Source organism: Rhinoraja longicauda, chromosome 15 (assembly GCF_053455715.1).
Source record: "Rhinoraja longicauda isolate Sanriku21f chromosome 15, sRhiLon1.1, whole genome shotgun sequence".
Classification (NCBI taxonomy): Eukaryota; Metazoa; Chordata; class Chondrichthyes; order Rajiformes; family Arhynchobatidae; genus Rhinoraja; species Rhinoraja longicauda.
Window position 1 is genome coordinate 7,334,617 of NC_135967.1, and position 13,607 is coordinate 7,348,223.

The 13,607-nt window shown below is 40.6% G+C and overlaps 1 protein-coding gene across 2 annotated transcripts in view; it reads left to right on the top strand.

Annotated features, from left to right (window-relative positions):
- Nucleotides 1–13,607, top strand: part of ar (androgen receptor) — a 151,532-nt gene that overhangs the window by 51,322 nt on the left and 86,603 nt on the right. For both annotated transcript variants that reach the window (XM_078412143.1, XM_078412144.1), the window contains exon 2: nucleotides 3,012–3,163. In XM_078412143.1, the coding sequence (XP_078268269.1) occupies nucleotides 3,012–3,163 (152 nt within the window). The remainder of the gene's footprint in view (nucleotides 1–3,011; nucleotides 3,164–13,607) is intronic.

Genomic DNA, 13,607 nt, shown 5'->3' on the forward strand with positions numbered 1-13,607 from the left:
ATTAGCAATCAGAGTTTACAATAAGTGTTGCTCTTGCTTTCTGCTGAGCACAGGAGGAGAAAGGGAATCGTGGCATTAACAGTCGTAGTATAGATTGTAACATTAGGCAGCAGAATGACCTTTAAATACAGTGGTTGAGGAGGCTTTGTTGCAGTATACAAGACATAATTCACCTTTATTGCCATGTCTGATCTGCAAAAGTACAGATATCCAATACATCATTCACCTTTATTGCCACGTCTGAAGATCTGTGTAAAAGTACAGATATCAAGAGAAAATTCTTTATTTGTGCTAATTGGTCTGTGAAGAACAGCAAGCTAAAATGCTTTAGGTATTGTCAGCAGATGAAGTTATTGGAGTGAATGGCAGAATAAACAAATTTAATTGGGGTTTTTTAATGAATCATTTTCTCAAGTTTTTGAATTATTTCTTGTGTATGGCGTGCACAGCCTAAAGTTGCAGGTCAAGGGTAGACATCCAGGCCAGGGCAGCATCAGTTGCTGGGTGGATGGCCTTGATGCCACTAGGGAAAAGCCCAGTGGTTTCACTGTGGGGTCTGTGATGACACCTCTGTTGTTGTTGACATCTTTCCAGGCTCTGCGCCACTCAGTCTTGGGGTCAAAGCCTTCCAGGGATTTGGCTGAAGACCAGAAGAGTTTGTGGTCAGGCGCATGTTGGGCAGATTGTTCAAGTCAGCATGGATAGGAAGGTCAGGGTTAGCCTCGATGGTGCACCAACCTTTCAACATCCTCTCCCTTCTGCGTATGCTGGGAGGGGCGATGTGAGAGAGAACAGGGAGCCACTGCAAAGGTGTTGACTTAAGTGTCCCTGTGATGACCCGCATTGCAGAGTTAAGGACAGTGTCCACTTGTTTGATGTGGCATTTCTGGGAGATTACAACCTTCACGTGGTCCACCCTGTTTCGACTAATGCAATCAACCCGACGTGCACAATCTAATTTTTTTGAACTGAATGCAATCCAAGCCCATCAACTGTAACAGCACTGAAAAGTTCATTTCCCATGCTTCTTAAATGTTATTTTGGTGTCTGCTTCCTCTACTTACTTGGGAAAGCGGTCCAGGCACCTAGAAATTTTCCCCATTTCACCGTAAAGCCATGCCCTGGGAAAAAGACTGACAATCTAAAAAGATCTGATCTTTTCAAAATCTGATCAAATCATGCTACCTTTTTTTTTTGTATCACTCGCTTAGCTAATTTTGAAAAAATGTAAAGTCATAGCCATATGATAAGCTCCAAGTCTGAGGACTGGAATTGCACTGTGGCAAAAAGACTGTTAATCTACATAACGATTTCCCCGTCATACATAAACAGAGAAACTACTAAAATGGCATTGCTAATATAAAAAGGAATTCCAGATGATGCATCTGGAATCAGGTTTGGTGATGGTGAGGTAAATATGACTTGCCGGTAACTTGAACCACATAATAAAACATGAAAAAACTCATCCATCTTTCCTGTACTGTTAGTTCACAGTTGACTTGTTGAAGAATATTGAAATCTTCATGCGATTAAACTTTGCTCTAGTTGTTTTCGAAGAAAAAATATTCGGTCAAAACTGAAGACTTTGAGAAGCGTTTCAGCAAAGATATTGAGACAACAGTGAATCTCACCATGCTTTTGTTAAATACATTTTTATTTTATTGAGTGATTTATCGAGACACATAGTCTTGCATTATGTTAGTTCCTGTAATTATTGTTAATTCACATAACATAATAGAACAAAGAATGTGAACAAACAATTTACAATCCTAATTTCTGTTAAACAAATTTGTACGATACTCATTGATTTCTTTCGTCATAAACTGCCCTCTTTCTCTAGTTTCTCTCCATTTTCTATTGCACATAATCTCAGAGCTCAATTTATCTCATAGACCTGCAACTTGCCCCTTAAATCTAATTTCCATCATACTGCTATCCATCCAGCACTCCTTTCTGATCCCCATGCTAATTAACATTGTTTGTTGGTCTCTTTCCTTAGCTTTAATCTCCAATCCATTAAAATTCCTTGATCACACCCTCTTCTCCAAAAAGCATTCTTTATGCATGTCCTCACAAGTAATTTTCTGCCTTCAAATTCCCTAACCTCTGCCAAGGGGTAGTAAGAATTGTTGTATCCCAAACCTGTGCTCTTTCCCATTCTTCAAAATTCTGCCCTGCCTGGCACGAAAACTTATTTTGTTGAACTCACAGCGACACCTTTTGAGCTGCAGCAGTGACCATCCATTCTCTCACATCCTCTTTTGACCTGTTGACCATGCTGTTCTCCATTGCCTGTACTGTTTTGCCATGCCGGTTTCACTAATTTCTCAATCAATAACCAAAGAATTGACGGAAAGATCTTGGCCATTGTATCTTTCCTAACCTGATGGGGTGCGTATAATGGGAAAATCATCAGAGAAATAAGATATCTCATATGGGAGAGCCAATTTATAATTTCTATTTGCTACATGTTTTTTGGCATAAATGAACACAATTTTTGTTTTGCTGTGCCCATGGGTACTGTGTTGTATGCTATGCATCCAATATACAAGTGTCCCTAAACCTCAGGAATGCCCATGAGATTATCAGAAAATATTATCCCAGATTGTTCTGAAGAGTCATTTCATAGGTTTCTCTATATCTTACGGTTAAAATCATAAAACATCAGTATCTCCATGTCTTAGGCCCTCCAAAATGTGATTTGATGTATGTGAAACGGTTATAACTTGAAGTGTAGGAAAATTATTTGAAAAATTCAAGTTGCTGAACCTTTCAAATTTCTCATTATACTGGTTTTTTACTTAGTTTGTTTTATGACAGATGAATAAATACAATTTATTTCATGATTTTAGTTTGATAATTTGGTTCAAAAACATTTATAGAATGCTGTCAACATATCAATTTAAGAAAATTCAAATGTGCATTGTGCACAGTAATTTTTCTGATCTGTCTGATTCTGATACTTGGGCCTGGAATGCCTGCAGTAATATGTATTCCATTTTTCATTTAAGATTGGATAATACAAGGAATCTTGGCCTTCAGATGGACTACTTTTTCCAACCTCAGAAAACCTGCCTCATTTGTGGTGATGAAGCATCTGGATGTCATTATGGAGCACTTACCTGTGGCAGTTGCAAAGTGTTCTTCAAGAGGGCAGCCGAAGGTACAAACACCAAGTTATTTGCATTTTTCTTGGATCATGGCAAGTTAGATCATCCTGATTTGTGTTCAGAGGTTACTGCCGATTTGAAGTCGTTATATTTTGTGCAATTATTATTTTTATGTGAGCACATATTTTGAGTTATCTGCAGTGTATAAAATGGTTTGTGTTCGTGTAACTGAGATTAAACCTGTGCACTCTTCCATGTTTTGAGTAATACAAATGCAGATTTGCAAGATATTATTTCAAAACTTTAAATCAATCTTGTGGATTTCATCACACAGCAGCAGCAAGATTTTTTAATGTAAACTAATTGTAAGAAAATAACTGCAGATGCTGGTACAAATCGAAGGTATTTATTCACAAAATGCTGGAGTAACTAAGCAGGTCAGGCAGCATCTCAGGAGAGAAGGAAGGGGCGATGTTTCGGGTCGAGACCCTTCTTCAGACTGATGTCAGGGGGGCGGGACAAAGGAAGGATATAGGTGGAGACAGGAAGACAGTGGGAGATCTGGGAAGGGGGAGAGGAAGAACTATCTAAAGTTGGAGAAGTCAATGTTCATACCACTGGGCTGCAAGCTTCCCAGGCGAAATATGAGGTGCTGTTCCTCCAATTTCCGGTGGGACTCACTGTGGCACTGGAGGAGGCCCATGACAGAAAGGTCAGACTGGGAATGGGAGGGGGAGTTGAAGTGCTCGGCCACCGGGAGATCAGGTTGGTTAATGCGGACTGAGTGCAGGTGTTGAGCGAAGCGATCGCCGAGCCTGCGTTTGGTTTCGCCGATGCAAATAAGTTGACATCTGGAGCAGCGGATGCAATAGATGAGGTTGGAGGAGGTGCAAGTGAACCTCTATCTCACCTGGAAAGACTGTTTGGATCCTTGGATGGAGTTGAGGGGGGAGGTAAAGGGACAGGTGTTGCATCTCGTGCGGTTGCAGGGGAAAGTGCCTGGGGATGGGGTGGTTTGGGTAGGAAGGGATGAGTGGACCAGGGAGTTACGGAGGGAACGGTCTCTGCGGAACGCAGAAAAGGGAGGGGATGGGAAGATATGGCCAGTGGTGGGGTCCCGTTGTAGGTGAGGGAAACGTTGGAGGATGATTTGTTGGATACGCTGGCTGGTGGGGTGGGAGGTGAGAACGAGGGAGATTCTGTCCTTGTTACGAGTGGGGGTAGGGGGAGCAAGAGCAGAGCTGCGGGATGTGGAAGAGACCCTAGTGAGAGCCTCATCTATAATGGAAGAGGGGAAGCCCCGTTTCCTGAAGAATGAGGACATCTCTGATGCCCTAGTGTGAAACACCTCATCCCAGGCACAGATGCGGTGTAGACGGAGGAATTTGGAGTAAGCGATAGACTTTTTGCAGGAAACCGGGTGGGAAGAAGTGTAGTTCAGATAGCTGTGCGAGTCAGTGGGTTTATAGTAGATGTCAGTCACTAGTCTGTCTCCTGTGATAGAGATGGTGAGGTCCAGAAACGGGAGGGAGATGTCGGAGATAGTCCAGGAAGTGGCTGTGGCTCGCCGGCAGTCTGTTTGTCTTTTTTCTTTTTTTGTCTATGTGTTAGTGTTAGATGTGTGTAGTAGTCTATTTTTAGCTGTGTATATGTGGGGAGATGGGGGAAACCTTTCTTTTTTAAATCTCTTCCTCGGTCGGAGATGCGACCCTTTTCCGAGTCGTATCTCCGTCTCGCTGCGGCCCAACACCGTGGAGTGGGCGGCCTCCAGCTGGGATAGATCCTGGGGGCTCCAGTCGCAGGGCCAGGACTTACCATCTCTGAGCTGGCCAACTTTCGGAGGCTGAAGCTTTACCTCCGGAGGCTCGGCCACGGGCCCTGTGGACTGCAACATCGGGAGCTAGCAGGTCCCTGGCTGGTGACCGGCTCCAGCATTGGCGGCTTCGACCCGCCGGAGGGCTTCATCAACCCGCTTGCAGGATGGTGCAGCCACGGGGCCTTCCATCGCCCGGCGCGGCTCGGCCGTGAGGCCTTCCATCACCCAGCACGGCTCGGCCACGGGACTTTCCGTCGCGTGGCTTGGCCGCGGGACTTTTCATCGTGCGGCGCGGCCGCGGGACTTTTCATCGCCCTGCGCGGCTCGGCCGCGAGACCTTCCATCTCCTAGCGGGGGCTCCGCGAGTCGGGAGCCTCGGGAGCCTCGGCAGAAGTCGAACTATCTGTCCGTGGGAGAAGCATGGGGGAAGAGAGAAGAATTTTCTTGCCTTCCATCACAGTAAGGGGGTGCCTGGAGGAGTCTTTGTGATGGATGTTTGTGTTAAAATTGTGTGTCTTGTGTCTTTTACTCTGTACTGTTGTGGCTGCGTGGCAAATGATTTTCGTTCAATTCATTTTGAATGACAATAAAGGCATATTATTATTATTATTATTATATTTAAGGGCAGGATGGAAATTGGAAGTGAAGTGTATGAAGTCAGTGAGTTCTGCATCGGTACAAGAGGTAGCACCAATGCAGTCGTCGATGTAGCGGAGGTAGAGTTCAGGAATGGGACCGGTGTACGCCCGGAACAGGGATTGTTCGACGTATCCGACAAAGAGGCAGGCATAGCTAGGGCCCATGCGAGTGCCCATAGCTACGCCTTTGGTTTGGAGGAAGTGGGAGGGGTCAAAGGAGAAGTTGTTAAGGGTAAGAACCAGTTCTGCTAGGTGGAGGAGAGTGTTAGTAGATGGGGATTGGCTGGTTCTACGGTCGAGGAAGAAACGGAGGGCTTCGAGACCATCCTTGTGGGGGATGGAAGTGTAGAGTGACTGGACATCCATGGTGAAGATGAGGGAGTGGGGGCCTGGGAACCGTAAGTTATCGAGGAGATGGAGAGCGTGTGAGGTGTCTTTGATGTAGGTGGGGAGGGATTTGACCAGGGGGGATAGGATGGAGTCGAGGTAGGTGGAAATAAGTTTGGTGGGACATGAGCAGGCAGAGACAATGGGTCTGCCGGGACAGTTCTGTTTATGGATTTTAGGTAGGAGGTAGAATAGGGCCGTGCAGGGCTGGGGAACCATAAGTTTGGAGGCATTGGACGGTAGATCGCCGGAAATGGTGAGGTCCGTGATGGTGCTGATGATAAAGGTCTGGTGTTTGTCTGTGGGGTCATGGTTCAGGGATAAGTAGGAAGAGGTGTCTGAGAGTTGTCGTCTGGCCTCGGTCCGGTAGAGGTGTCGTCTGGCCTCGGTCCGGTAGAGGCCATGTAAACTGATCGCAGAGATTATTTCTTTGTATTAAGCAAATTTGCTAGTTCAGTTCATCACCAAAATCTTTATAATTAAGTTTAAAAAGAACGATGTGCATCTATAAATTTTCTGTTGATGTAAATTGTCAAATAGCAATTATGATTACACTGAAAAATAAATAGAAAGAAACAAAGGTTACATTTGGAATATATACAACAAAGGTTCCTGTCAACAAAACCAAGTTCCCAATCTCGAGTAATTAATACGGAATGTGCTCACCTACAGTTATTTAAACAGAAATTGCAGCTTGCAGCTAAAGAAGCTCAAAATCACAAATTTAGGAGTCATTTGCTGGTAATATTCTACAGCAGTGATGCAGAAGCGTGTCCTACCTGTCAACATTGCTATGATGAGAATGTGCCTAGTAGTCGGTGATTATGAGATTAAAAATTGGGAATGCATAACGATTTTAGATTGATAGAAAAGGCAATGCATGTGCATAATTGATATTTGTTCAAAATATATAGAAGAAAAGGGGATATATTTTTTAATTAATTCGTGTAAGCACGCACCAAACTGTGACTGAAAAGCTTTAATGATGTTAAATGAAACTATTTTGATTCTGATGTCTCCGCAGCTGGATAATGAGAATTTTCTACCTAGATATTTGAGGCAGAACCAAGTTCCACAACATTATTATTCTTCTAGGTTGCAATTCAAATGATTCATGAAATACTTTGCATGTTTCCCACCCCGACACAACCGCAAAATCTGTTTTAGGGGCATAGATGAGGTAAGATCTTTTCAGTGTTTTCTATACAAGAAGGAAAAACAATACTCTCCAAGTCAGCATACAAGAAAAGGACCACTGGTAATAGGCAGATTAAGCCTATTACTTGGATTAGAGATTGGTCACAAATAACTTCAACAGAAGGAAATAAATTATAGACTTCATACTTTGGGGGGGGGGGGGAGTCTGATGTGATAGGCTTTATGGAGTCCTGTTGACAGCCTGAACATGATTTGGAGCTAAGTATTCCAAGCTTAAGGATCTTTAAAAAGTAAGGGAAGATTGAGAAATATTACGAATTACAATATTGATAAATATGCGATAAGTAACTCCAGCAAAGGTCAGGTATGCTTATCAATAAGCGTTATGCTGTTAAATTACTGGATAAGCATCTGGAGTTCTGGGCTGTTGAGCCAGAAACATAAATACATACTCCAGCATAAATCTGCACGATTGTGGTATAAACTGCTTCAGTAATGTTCTTAAGAGAAGGATATCTGCCACAGTGGCCTGGCCTGTTTGACTCCAGACCCATGGAGAGTTTTAGTATTTAACCTTTAAGGAGCAATTAGGATTGGAAACAAATCCTATCATAGCCAAAGACATCCATGTCCTGTGAAATTTTAAAAAAGAGAGCAATCAGAAAAGTAAACAGTATAAATAAAAAATTGCAAAGGCAGCAATAGAAATAGGAGCATATTTAAGATATAAGTGTACTATGGTGTAGCTATAATGGAGTCCTGGCGATACTTGAGCATTATCCAGATAATGTACTGGAGTGAAATAGAATCTTAGAGTATATGGATAGGAAGAGATACAAAATGATGTATGAATCCATGATATATTTATCAAATACATACTGGTTCTACTTTTAATTATCACAGACTGAGAGACATAGCATAGGAATGCAAGAAATAGAAGTAAGAGTAAGGCGTTTTTGCTCTTCAAAACAAAACTATTGTAAACTTGGAAGTACAACCAAAAATGTCTTGATTATCCGTTTGTAGGCTTGTTTTTCTGATGGTCTGCAGTCTCCCCTCTAGCACACAACAAGATTTGGTGACCGCGTCCCTGAAAGAGCCATGGCCAGTGGAGGTAGATCTTCTTGCCATGTCTATATCATTATGCCAGAGTTATTTCATATGTATATCTAGCAGGCCATCACACATGCTTATCCTCCCTTCACATAATTTTTTTCTCTGTTCAAAATCCAACACCAGCACTTGGGAGTTCATTAAATTGTACATGGTCAATAGTGTTTGCAGTGGCAATTGGAATACAACTGGTGAAGGTTTACAAGAAACACTGCTTAATCTGGAAGAGCAAAAACTAGAATTCTAGAATTTAATATGTATTAGACCAAGACTGAGCCCAAACCTCTCCGGCATTGATGCAGCACCCTCTCCTCCCCTCCTCTCCCCTCCCCCTTTCCTCCCTCTTGCCCCCTCTCCCCCCCCCCCCCCTCATCCCCCTCACTTGCTTAACAAAAGTGCTTCTCCAAACCCAACTGTAGTCAGGTGGCAAGGGTTCTGTGCGGCCAATAGTAGAATTTATTCTTCCTGATTCATTTGGAAGAATTTAATATGCTTTATAGACATCTGGTATGCCACATAGGTCACTGAGTAATCCTGAATGCATGTCCAGTACTTTGCCGTTGAATGAGAGCAAAGAATGACTACTTAGATCCCTATTAATGTGGAAGGACTAATTTGACTCTTTTAATCAGGTGTCAAAAATGTGGAAGAGTAATATGATAGATGGAATCATTAATCAGAACCGGCTGGTAACAAGGTTGAATTTCATCTTTTAAATATATTTAGATTGTCAGCCAATATGCTATGTCGACAAAGATTATTTTCTCTCAAATTTTAAATGGTGTCTTCAGTTTCAGAGCCCTTTCAGCTTCTAGGTTAAATCACATTAACGTCAACATGCACTCACATTTGTCAAACCCATACATGATTGAGCTCTGAAACGTTAAATTCATAGTTCAAACGTGTTTCTTCTGAAGCCTACCTCTGGACAATCATAAAGATAATAAAAAATAAAGAATCATGATTTTGTCAAACTCAACTATAGTTCCTAACTGACTTCTTAATGATATTGGAGCTTTTGCCTTCATTATTCCTTGTGATAGCCATTCACTGATTTCTGTATTGCATTTATTTCCATTTGGTAGCTTTTTATCCTCTTGTCATTTAATTTTTAATAGTTCTCAGTTTCATTTGGTAGCAATCAAAAAACAAAATGCTGGCGGAACTTTGCAGCCAGGCAGCATGCCTAGAGGGAATGCTGCCTGATCTGCCAAGTTCTTCCAGCATTTTGTTTCTTGCTCAAGATTCTGGCATCTGCTATCTCCTGCATCTTCTCAATGTGTTTTCTGCTCATTTTCATTCTCCTCAATCCACACTTAGGAATACACATTTTGTAAGATGTCATAATTTAAATTTCACTCATTGCTTTAGAATAAAGATCGGATTACTTCCAGTATTAGGATACTTCTTTTGTGCCACAGTCTCTAGTACTGAAGCCAGCATACTCAATTTGCCTTGTGACCAGAACATTCTGCAGTGCCATGATTGCCTCAGACCTGTACTGTACTATTTTCATAACACTTAACAAGAAATGGTTAAGAGCAATAGTTTATCACGAATGTTGACCAAATTGTGATGCATTTTTAATATCTTATAATAATTATTTAAAAATACAGATCAGTTCTGCTATAACCCGTGTTTCCGCAGCATGAATTAAATGTAACGCAATTGATAATTTGGGGAATGATATTTGTATTATGTGAGGTGAATTAGTTTAGTTTAGAGATACAGCGCAGAAATAGGCCCTTTGGCCCACCAAATCCGCGCCGAACAGCGATCCCCAAACACTAACTATCCTACACACCCTTGGGACAATTTATAATTTTACCGAAGCCAATTAATATACAACCCTGTACATCTTTGGGATGTGGGAGGAAAGCGGAACATCTGGAGAAAACCCACGCAGGTCACGGGGAGAACGTACAAGCTCCATACAGGGAGCATCCGTGGTCAAGCTCTTTATTCCGGGTTTCTGGTGCTGTAAGGCAGCAACTCCACTGCTGCTTCACCGTGCAATTGGTTAAAATGTGATTTGATCGGAAACTAGAGAATGCTTAAAAGTTACTTTGGACATTGACAAGCAAAAAAAACTGGTGTGAAAAGAAAATAGTCCAAAAAAAAATGTTTCCATGCAACCTCCAGCAGTAATTGAACACCATTTTTCTCTTAAGAACACAGTCGGTCAGTTTCACATAGGTGGACATTGAATTTGGCAAGCAATAGATTCTATTGTTACTTGGGCAATGTTGTTCTATTAAACAAAGTAGCATACAGAATTACAGCATATTATTTTGTTAGCCTGTAATAACAAAAATAAATGTAAGGCTGTTAAAAAGACCTTTATTTTTGTATATTCTGTGGATAAATAAAAGTTTGTTATTGTGAGCCGGAAATTCTTAGCCCCCTTTTCTCCATTGACACATTTATTTTTATAATGTTCTTCCATTACCCTAGGTTACTCAGGAACATAACTATCACATTATGACAGAACTACCTCAAAAGCATATTTTGAGTAAGAACTTGTCTTTGTAACCTCTAAAAGTTGCCATTTATAACAGAAATTACAAACATTGTTGAAAACGGAAACAGTTTGAACAGAGATGGATGCATACAATTATTGAATGTGCACAAAGCACAGAAAATATAATGTTGTTCTGGGTTTGAGTATGTAAACATATTTCACTAATAATGAATGCCTATGTTTGAGGGAATTGTATGTTTGACCTGGACCCTGAATTTGGATTTTACGGGGGGTTCAGTCACTCTCTTAATTATGGCTCAGATCGCGACAATGCTCATATCGTAGAGCATTGTTGAGTTTCTTGAACAAGTTGGTTTATTCATTGCCTTAACAGTATAACGTGGGAACCACTCTGAGAGGACCCAAAGTGCTTCTCTGACTCACAAGATGTACTGCATTTAATGGTTGGCAAGGCAATGGTTACCTATATATGCAAATTTTACATTTATGAAATAATTCACCAGTAATCAACATTTCTATGTAGTCTTTAATCCTTGTTTTATTACTGCTGGAGTTACCTCTAGCTAACTGACTGCTAGGGCCTCTCCTTGTTGATTAGAAAAGCATTCTCTCATTTGTTCTGCAAATGGATGTCACAAAGCGACTCTTCTTGTCTCATAATCAGTTTTATAGCCCTCGGCCTGGGTTCCAACATCTTATGTTTATCTTCACTCCAGCTGACAATGCCTTGCGATTTAAGCACATCCTAAATCTATTTATTGCCTCTCCTAACATGACCTTTAAGTTACTTCACTATGTTGGCCACTTTTCCCATCATGGTTCTGTCGTATGTAAGCTCATGGGTTATACATATTACAAACTTGCCCAATTTTCTTGCATTATAACATTACAATATATTACAAATTTAAGTTATACACATTTCAGATTTGCCCAATTCAATTTCCTGAATTGTATGGCCAAATTTGGTACCCATTCTTTGAATGTCTTTCTAAAAGGATCCGTTTAAGTAATGTCCTGTTTTTTTGCAATAGTGTTTGTTACGAGAGAAAATATCAGGAGAATTATATCATCATCAAATACTGCTGTGTCATTTTTTTAACACTTTTTAAACATTTTTTTAACATTTAATTCAACACTGCAAAAAGATTTTTGAATTAATACAACATAAATATGATGCCTACATTGAAATTTAATTCCAAATAAAGTTATTTTAGTAGATATTTAAAATAAAATTTATTATAAATTAAATGATGTTGGTATATTTAAACAAAAAATATTCTCCTTTCTTGGTGCCCTAAAATAAATCTTAAAATGCCTGATTGATAGACAGAAGATCATCATATTTTGTAAAAATATAATTAAAAATTTGCATTCTGGAGATCCACAATAAAATTGGAAATGCATGTCAGTGTGCAAAGGCAGAAACCAATTCCGTATGCAGGGAATCTGAAATAAAAACAAGGCTGGAAACATTAAAAAGGCAACATCTGTGAAAAAGGAGACTTGACATTTTAGGTTGAAGACCATTTGGCGGTGGCGTTTAACGTGGAAGACACTATCAACACCCGCCACAGATGCTGCATGACCTGTTGAATGTTTCCAGCATTTTCTGTTTTTAGAGAAGAGTTAATGCTTCTGGTTGATCATCTTGAACTTATAACTATTCAGAAAAAGTTGACAGTTAGACAATGGTTATCTCTGACATAACTGTCCTATTTTACAACTGTGACTCACTGATCTATTGTAGTGAGTCCGATAGCGATGGATGCTGCAGTCCACTGTTCGCCCCTACCTGCGACATGCTCCTGTGATCTTCGGATCACGTCCGGGGTCACCAATGTAGTGAGTCCGATAGCGATGGATGCTGCAGTCAAAGTTTATTAAACAGCTCTAAAAACCCCATGACAATTCGCAACACGCAAAGCTCTAGACTACTACCTAACGTCTTACCTAAAAGGGTTCCAACGCTAGACTACTCGAATCTACCGCGCTAACCCACCTCGTGACCTCGCTAGCCAATCCGAGGGTTCGACCATCCAACCAATCCCTATGTCCCTACACTAACATTTTAGTTATACTCACTTATAAATACAAGTTGTAACCCCATAACACAATCATATTTTTACATTAAACTGTACACATAAAATTTAAATTCATTTTAAAGATCTGGCTGCAGCTATTTCCATTCAGTGGTTTTGAAGTGTTTCCAAAGTTGTTATCAACTTTCTTTAGAACTTCTGATTTTTTTTTCTTGATTTGTAAACAATTATTTATTATTGCTGATCTTTGTTAACAATCACACACAAAGACTGAATTGTTTTGCTTTACAGTTTGATTTCTAATGTTTTTCATCATAATCAAACAGCAGTAGAATAGAAATATATAAGCATTATTTGTCTAACCTTTTTCATTGTCATACCTCATAGGGAAAAATTAGTGTTTGACATATCTGCCACAATTATTTGAGTAAATGCGAATGTTCCAAAATCAATTTGGTCTAGCTGGTGAGGAATGAGCAAACTTACGAAGGTAGACAAATATCCTGGGTCGGATCAGATATATCTAAGGACACTGTGGAAAATAAGAGAGGAAATTGCGAGAGCCCTGCCTGAAATTTACGAGTTGTCATTAAATATAGGCAAAGGACTGGAGGGTGGCAAATGTTGTGCCTCTACTCAAGAAGGGCTGCAGGGAAAGGGCTGGAAATTATAGGCCTGTGATTTGTATCTGTAGTTGGAAAGTTGCTGGAGAGATAGGATATACATGCATTTAGATGGACAATGGCTGATTAGGGATAGTCAGCATGGTTTTGTACGTGGGAGGTCGTGTCTCACGAATCTGAGTTTTTTTGAAGATGTGACCGAAAAAGTTGATGAGGGCAGATCTGTAGATGTATATATGGA